Source organism: Phoenix dactylifera, unplaced genomic scaffold, assembly GCF_009389715.1.
Source record: "Phoenix dactylifera cultivar Barhee BC4 unplaced genomic scaffold, palm_55x_up_171113_PBpolish2nd_filt_p 001435F, whole genome shotgun sequence".
Taxonomy (NCBI): domain Eukaryota; kingdom Viridiplantae; phylum Streptophyta; class Magnoliopsida; order Arecales; family Arecaceae; genus Phoenix; species Phoenix dactylifera.
Window position 1 is genome coordinate 3,021 of NW_024068756.1, and position 7,616 is coordinate 10,636.

General features: G+C 39.7%; 1 protein-coding gene across 2 annotated transcripts; it reads right to left on the bottom strand.

The window, feature by feature from the left end:
• Positions 1-491: 491 nt before the first annotated feature.
• LOC103701481 (uncharacterized membrane protein At1g16860-like) lies at positions 492-6,161 on the bottom strand. Of its 2 annotated transcripts, XM_039122279.1 has the most exons (6): positions 5,925-6,126; positions 3,249-3,291; positions 2,220-3,166; positions 1,807-1,962; positions 1,355-1,566; positions 492-1,089 (listed from the first exon to the last, which is right to left on the bottom strand). In XM_039122279.1, the coding sequence occupies exons 3-6, from the start codon at positions 3,111-3,113 to the stop codon at positions 897-899; spliced, it is 1,455 nt and encodes a 484-aa protein (XP_038978207.1). In that variant the 5' UTR covers positions 3,114-3,166; positions 3,249-3,291; positions 5,925-6,126; the 3' UTR covers positions 492-896. The 2 variants fall into 2 exon arrangements, with proteins under 2 accessions (XP_038978207.1, XP_008781766.1); XM_008783544.4 differs by having other exon boundaries at positions 2,220-3,291; positions 5,925-6,161.
• Positions 6,162-7,616: the final 1,455 nt, after the last annotated feature.

Genomic DNA, 7,616 nt, shown 5'->3' on the forward strand with positions numbered 1-7,616 from the left:
TCCGAGGATTGCATCCTTTGGTATGTTCGAATATGTATTAAAAATCGAGAAAATGTCACACAAGGATCTAGAGATCACCAGCTTTTTCATTTATAGAGTAAACAGACATTAAGGTACATTTCTGAATATATTGTGGAGAGGTTTGATAGAAAAAATTATACATGTTCAGAATACATCATGTTTCAGGTGCAGCCGATCAGAACACTTGATTCAAAAAACTCGCTTCCCTCTTAGCACTGGAGATGCTGACTCAGATTAAGGCAATGCTGAGATAAAACCCAAATACCTAGTGATGGGATAAGGCTTTTTGTCATCTAATTTCTAAAGTCAAACAGTCCACTTTTATACTTGTAAAGTCTGAATTTGCTCATATTGCAACCAAAAAATCCACATGCCAGCGAGAAGCTAGCAACCATAGTATATATGCACAGAACAATTTGTGGAGCTGCTCCTATTTTTTTTTCACAAAAGAAAATCCAATGGCCACCATATGAGAAACACATGTTACTAAACCATTAAAGCATTCAGAGAAGTTGAGAAAGGAAAAGCGCCAGAGAACCAACAAGAAAATAAAGTTCTCTGTCAAACCAAAGTTTAGTAACTCCTGAACATATAAACCAAATGCCACTTTATCCTTCTCTTCCAACACATCAAAGATCCCCTCTACTATACTGACCAAACCAACCTTGTTACAAGAGTATTCGAGCTTAATAAACAAAAAGGTAGAAAACACATAAAAGCTATACAATCGAACACCAGGAAAACAGCACGTCCATCTTAATCCATCATAGATCACCATAATCATCTCAGACATTGCCAATGCCAACAGCCAACAAACAAATACTGGAGTTGACATATATAACTACCCCACAATGTGAACCCAACTGCTGTATCCACTAAACTGGTATGACATCGATCTTTGAAGTGTCCTCGCATCTCAAAACTATTCCTTCAAGGCTTGCTGGGAGTATACACTTTGCCCACTGGCATCCGGTGGAAAAGGGCTCTGAGGGAGGAACTATCATGAGCACATTGTCATTCCTTTGGACAACCCCCATTACACTAACAGTGCTGCCTTCTTTGATGTACCTACAGGTGAAAAGACAAGAGTAGTTAACTACAAAGTGCGAGCAGAAAATTCATTGACAAGTTTTCTTTCCAATTTTCTGCCTTATGCCAAATCAGTCCTGATGCTAGCCCGCGCTATGTGCAGCAGGCAATACTCAAAGTTTCTCCCCCAAAAAAATGGGCATTGCTCTATCATGCTTATAATATTTGGATATTTCTGGGTAAAAAGCTTGCAAAGTCCAACAAAGAAAGAAAAGCAACAAATGCTTCTAACTTGACATATTACCCTTCTTTCAGGCGCATTACACGATCATCACTTGAAAGGTTCCTCTCCCGCAACCACCTGAGGAATTCAGGAGACAAATCTTTGTTGTTCGGGTTGATGTCAACAACAACGGACTCATCCACATATGGGGTCACCCTTGCACCATAGCCTGTCTTGACCAAGGCTCTTAACCCAGATTGAAAATCAGAGATGTAAAAGTCAACCACATGCCTCTGCCAAAGTTCCAGTTTTTGATGATGGAAAAGTCAGCTCAAGATCACAAAATTACCACAAAATAAAAGAGCATTTGGGATGGTTGCAGTAAAGGCAAACCCAACAAGTATCTGAGAAGTCCAAAAAACGTGAATGATTTGATATCATGACAGCAGAGTTCCAGTGGCTTAGGTGCTCTTTGAACCATAATTTATCAGTTGGTCCTAAAAAAAGTTCAACAATATACGAGAGCTTCTTACCTCCAATGACCTTAGTCCCCAGGTAAAACGACGGTGCTTGGAATTGGCAGCCTTCGAGTCCCAACCCCTGTATTCATATAAACTAGTAGATGTATACACACATCTAGGAACCTTCTGAAATGATGACTCCAGGGGGACATTTCCGCATGTAACAACCTGAGAGAAGCATGAGTCTAAGTGAAAAATCAAACAATATGTAGCCCTGACCATCAAAAATAGACAAAAGGATAGCATTTCAAAAAAAGTGCAAAGTGGAAATTGTGAAATTAATTGGAAACGCCTGCATATGCTTTTTGGTTTAATGCATAGCTCATGTAAACCAACTAAATATTACGTGTCTCAGTAATCTTAATTTCAAGATTCCTCTTTAGGTTCTGAAAATATCCAGCAATGTTTTAAAAGAAGGTGCATACCCCAGAGACTTTAACATATTGACCATCTTTTGCAGTTCTAAGTTCAGCATCAGGATAGCGGCCAACGAATCCAATGATAGCTCTCCTTCCCCAACAACTATTCCAAATGAAAAGAGCAGCAACCACTCCAAATATAACCACAACAACAATGAGAAGAATGGCATTGTGAACAGCACCAAGAATGAAACCACCTGCAATAAACCCCATCACAAACAGCAGAACAACAGACCACAATATTGGCTTGGGCAAGCTCCCCTTGAATGAAGTTTCATCCTCCTGGCTGAGATTGGTGACAGCCTGGTTATGAGCAATGGAGATGCTATGTAACTTCATTGACCCAGTAGAATCCAGAGGACCAGAGACTTTTCGGGGGGCACCAGATGAACTAAGTGGCCCTGAAGAAATTGGTCCAGATGTGATTAACCCTGTAGCAGGAAGCATTGGCGGAAGGGGGCCAGAATTTTGGCGAGCCATCGGGGTGACCCCTCCAGATTGAGGACCAGATGACTTCTTAACTGGATCTCCATGTCTGTTAAGCGGTCCAGAATTGGATTTCTGTCTGTTTGAGCCTCCAGTGACTGGGACTGCAGATGAAAGAGAACCAGAGGAGTAGCTAGAGCGACCAGGAGCATTAGGCATGATAGGTCCTGAGTGTGAAGCTGCACCACCAAATGATGTACTCCTTGAAGGAGCATTATTAAGTGGTCCAGATTTTCTTGACTTCTCCACATGAAGATCAAACATCTTTCCAAGTTCTCCAGACTTTTTGATATCTCCACCTGTGTATGGCATGGCTGTAGAGCTCATTGTTGGAGGTTTCTCCTTTGGTTGCTCTGGCCGGCCTGAAACATACAGGCCATTGCTGAGCTGATGCGATGGGAATCTGGAACCCATCAAGCTTTGTCAAATTTGCTCCACTAGATCTCAGCAGATGAAATGCCAAATATCTGCTATAGTCCAAAGGATCAAAGTCGAGCGCTAGTATTCGATGACATTATTATCATGAGGCCAAATTTACAATGAAAGTACCATTTCACAGTATATTTCTTTTCAAGCACTCTGTAGGCAGAACCTGTGAACCACGTCAGAAATCAATGAATTCATGTCCATGCAGGGAGAAAGCTATATGAAATAAAGGGTTTACAAAAGATTACTGAAAAAGAATGGAACTGTGGGAATTAGTTTCAATCTAATATCTATGCAATATGTGCATATGCATGGAAGCAAACTGCATCATAATTATGGTAGTGTTAACATCAAACCTCATTCCAACAAATTTGTATTCCAATATCTTCCCCGAAATTCCTAGGTGCTCCAACCTTTTTATAGCCCGAAAAAATCCTTTCTCACGATTTCATCCTAATGATGGTAATGTTAACCCAATTTCTCAAAATTTCCAAATCTTTTGTAGTATAGTTAGTAATAACTTGTGTTGTTAATTATAACTATATATGGCTATCAATCAAATCCTATATAGAATATGTTTTAATAACATTTATATGTTGCATACTATTATTTTATTTCATACTATATTTATAATATAATTAGATAATCAATTTATAATTGTTTATTATGGATTGCAATGGGATTATTGTTCACCTGATTTGACCCCAAAAACATGATGGATTGAAAAAATTAATATTATACACGATCCAGTCCAACCCGAATGAAATCGGGTTAGGTTGAGTTTAGTTTTTCAGCCCCAGCCATACAGATTGGATTTGGGTTGTGCCTATCCCTGCCCCAACCTGACCCACTTGCAGCCCTACATGTTCCTATATCCAGGAGACATCATGGTGCCTAATCATATTCTGGTAAGATTTTATCTCCCTGGTTCAACAATATAGACTTCCCCACTTGCATCAGCAAATTGAAACAAAGTCATCTTGCTGATTATTTATAACAGAAGATTGGACTAACTTAGGGTTCTAAGTTGCACATTTGGTGAATTTTCTTTCAGTTAGTCACCCATTTCTAGGAAAGGTGACTGATCTCATGATCAGGACTTGTGATATCTTATGTACTAGGGCAGGGATTCAAGCACAGTAGATGCACAAAATATTAAATGGAAAATGAGATCTGGTTCAGCTCAATTACACCATAGCAGGACTGTAACGCATGTTACTGCAAAGAACTCCAATAAAAAAGGATATTTATTTAGACGGCAAGTAACACCAACATCAACTTACTACTGTAGAAATGCAAACCCTGATCCCACGTCAAGATTAATGTCGTACGAGTAGACATTTTGTTTCCACTGAAATCAGGTCATGTCCAACCAATAACACTAAAAGCCATGCAGAATTACGGAAATTATACTATCTTTGACACCCGAAGTCTACACCTAATGTCAAGAAAAAGCACATTCTCAATTAACCCTTTATAGAATTGGCAATTCTCAAATCAATAAGTATATATAAAAGGAAGAAGAAATGACCAAACTGAAACCGACGTTCTAGTAATATTTCTAACTAATCCAACTGTTTTCTTTTTTTGGTAGAACGAACAAATTAATTATTTAAAACGAGTGTAAATACATCAATGAAAATCAGAAAATAGAACATTAAAAAATTGCTGCGGAGGACATGTAAAAGAATCTCGTAATGTAGATCCAGTATGGTTAGGGACATAGCTCGCCATCCAGCGGGCATGGGATTAATTAACTAATCCAACATCTTCGACATCAAGCGGTCGAGAGGAAGAAACAGGCCGCAAGGCAAGATATGCCCACCTATCTGTCTTTGCAAACTGTTTTCAACATCCAAATACTACAAGAACCTGAGAGCAGATCTATTAACATCCGTAAGAGAGCACCCAGAACCTCATCTCAAAAGTGAATATATTTGAAAAAAGAAGCGCGTGCAAGGATGGAGATCCTGCCCGAAATTACCATTTTCCATCACCTACAAACCAGAAACTAAAACCCATATCACATCCTGGGGGAGCACAAAGACCCCAATCTCAAATCCAGCAAAAGAGGCCGAGATTTGAAACCAAGTCTTACATATCACCAAGATCCATCACTCCAGGATTACGACCCAGATCTCTAATGGCGAGGCAAAAGCATTCACAAAATTTCTGGCACTGCAACGAAAAACTCAACAAATATTGTTCTAAAAACAGGCCATAGATCTCAATTTGTAAGTCAAAACATCCATAAATCCTCCCTCTTTTCCACAATATTTTCGAGTGATAGGCAACTGAAACAGTAGAAACTGCAAGAACTCGAAAAAATCCGAACTTTTTCCCTCAAGTCGGTCACCAAAACCAGAACTCTAGATCCCATACTGTAAGGTAGTAAACCGAGGAACGAAGTAACCCATACCATCACATTCCGACTTCCCTCTGAGAAAAGGAACGACCTTTACCCATCTATCAATCCACACAAATCCCTGCCTCCCAGATCCCAAATCCGGAAAGAAAGCAAGCCCACATTCCCACTCCCATCGAAGGAAGACCAAACGGCCGCGACCAAAACCACGTAGAGCAACCCAAATCCCCCCAAAGACCGGACTTTTCCCACCTTCCCCCTCCCAGATCTCAATCCAGAGAAAGGAGACAAGCGCACATTCTCATTCCCAAAAGAAACGGACACGACGGGATGGATCAGAGACCCAGATTCGAGATCCCAACCCCCCACCACGGAGGGAAACGCACAAACAGAGAAAGAGAGAGAGAAGAGCAAGAGAGGACATCTCTCCGTACCTGGGGAAGCCGATAGGAGTCATGAGATAGCCAGCTTGGAGGCGAATAGGCGGGGATCAGGAGGAGGTAGGGGGTGGGCTTAAGCTGCTAACAATCGCCATCGCCAGAAAGAGAGAGAGCGCTGCCTGTTTCTACTGTATTCTGTCTCCCACAAAACCTCCAAAGAAGAGTGAGGAAGATCAACCCAAAAAATAAAGGCTCATAAGAGGGGAAAGAAAAGTAGAGACACACCTTCCACCTCCACCCTCTCTCTCTCCACCATGCCCTTTTCTGATCTCTCCAATGCCCAAAATATCCCTAAGGTCTTGCAACGTTACTGTTAGTATCATACTATTTCCGGTAAAAGTTTTACGTAAAAAATGTACATTCTGATAATTCAACCTATTGCTCTTCCATAAATACATACATAGATATAGTCGTCGTTATGGTTTCGATATCGAATCCAACTACTAATTAGGTTACTTCCTCTACTACTTACTATTTTAGAGAGATTTTGGACTCATTTTGTATCTATTTTTTCATCTCCATAGAATATTTTATCTCTTGACTCTGATGACAATACTTACGCAAAATTAATATGAGCTACCAATGTATCAAATATATATATATAATTTGTGCAATGATTTTTTTAAAAAAAAAGTAGTAACAAGGTAATGTTGAATTATGATACGTGCAACCTCTTGTGATCTCAGGAAATGCCGCTGTTGATATACACTCCTTTAAAAGAAAATTTGGGATGTAAATGGACAAATACTGAAACATTTGACCCTTCATTTCTAACCAAATCTTCTTAAAATAATCTGGTTTCATAATAGGACTCTGCAGAACCATAATGTTGCACAATAGCATCCTCAGACTCCATAAAAAGAAAATATTCATATAAAACTGCTACAAATTTTCTACTGCAGTCCCTGTACATTGCTGATATATCATTAGATTTCTGATGCTTGATTTAAGAAAGGCACACCTTGCAACTTCTACTCTAGCTTTGTTTTTTTTTTTTTTTTTTTTAGATTTTTAGTTACATCTCATGCCTCATAATTTTTTTAACAAATATTTTAATATATCTCGAAAAGTTATCCACAGGAACTATCTCTGTCTAAATTTTTCTGCTGGCTGGGAGCTATTGGTTGAAGGAGCTACGAGAATCTCACTTGACCGCAGCAATCATGGTGTGAGTACCGCACACTGGTTTTGGGTATGATGTCCCCATCGCTTTGGCTGCATATGGGCATGAAACCCACCCACAGGCTGTGAGGTGGTTCCGAAATGCCATTAGCTCGGCGTCATGATCACATGGCTTCAAGAGGTGGGCCAGCGAGCCCATTGGCTTTCTTCTTGGCGCCTCATCAGTCATCAGCAATGGCCCACAGTTAACAAGATCTATCTGTCTGTGTATTAAAGTAATAACAAAACTTTTTCCTGTCTTGTTTAAGGCAGCTTTAATCAAGAGCTTGCACTGGACACATCAATTTGTGTGGATTGGTACTAGGTAAAGCCCAACTACAAATTATGTCCTTTTTTTTTCATGTATATAGAAGAAGCTATTGGATATTTGACCAGATTATCCCTTCTAGGGTTGGTACAATGACAAAGCCTACATAGATGGTCCCTAAAGATTAATTCATGTGAGTTTCAAAGCCAGATATCATGGATTAGTCTTGTACTGTATCTGCAAGTTGGTAGAAGCAG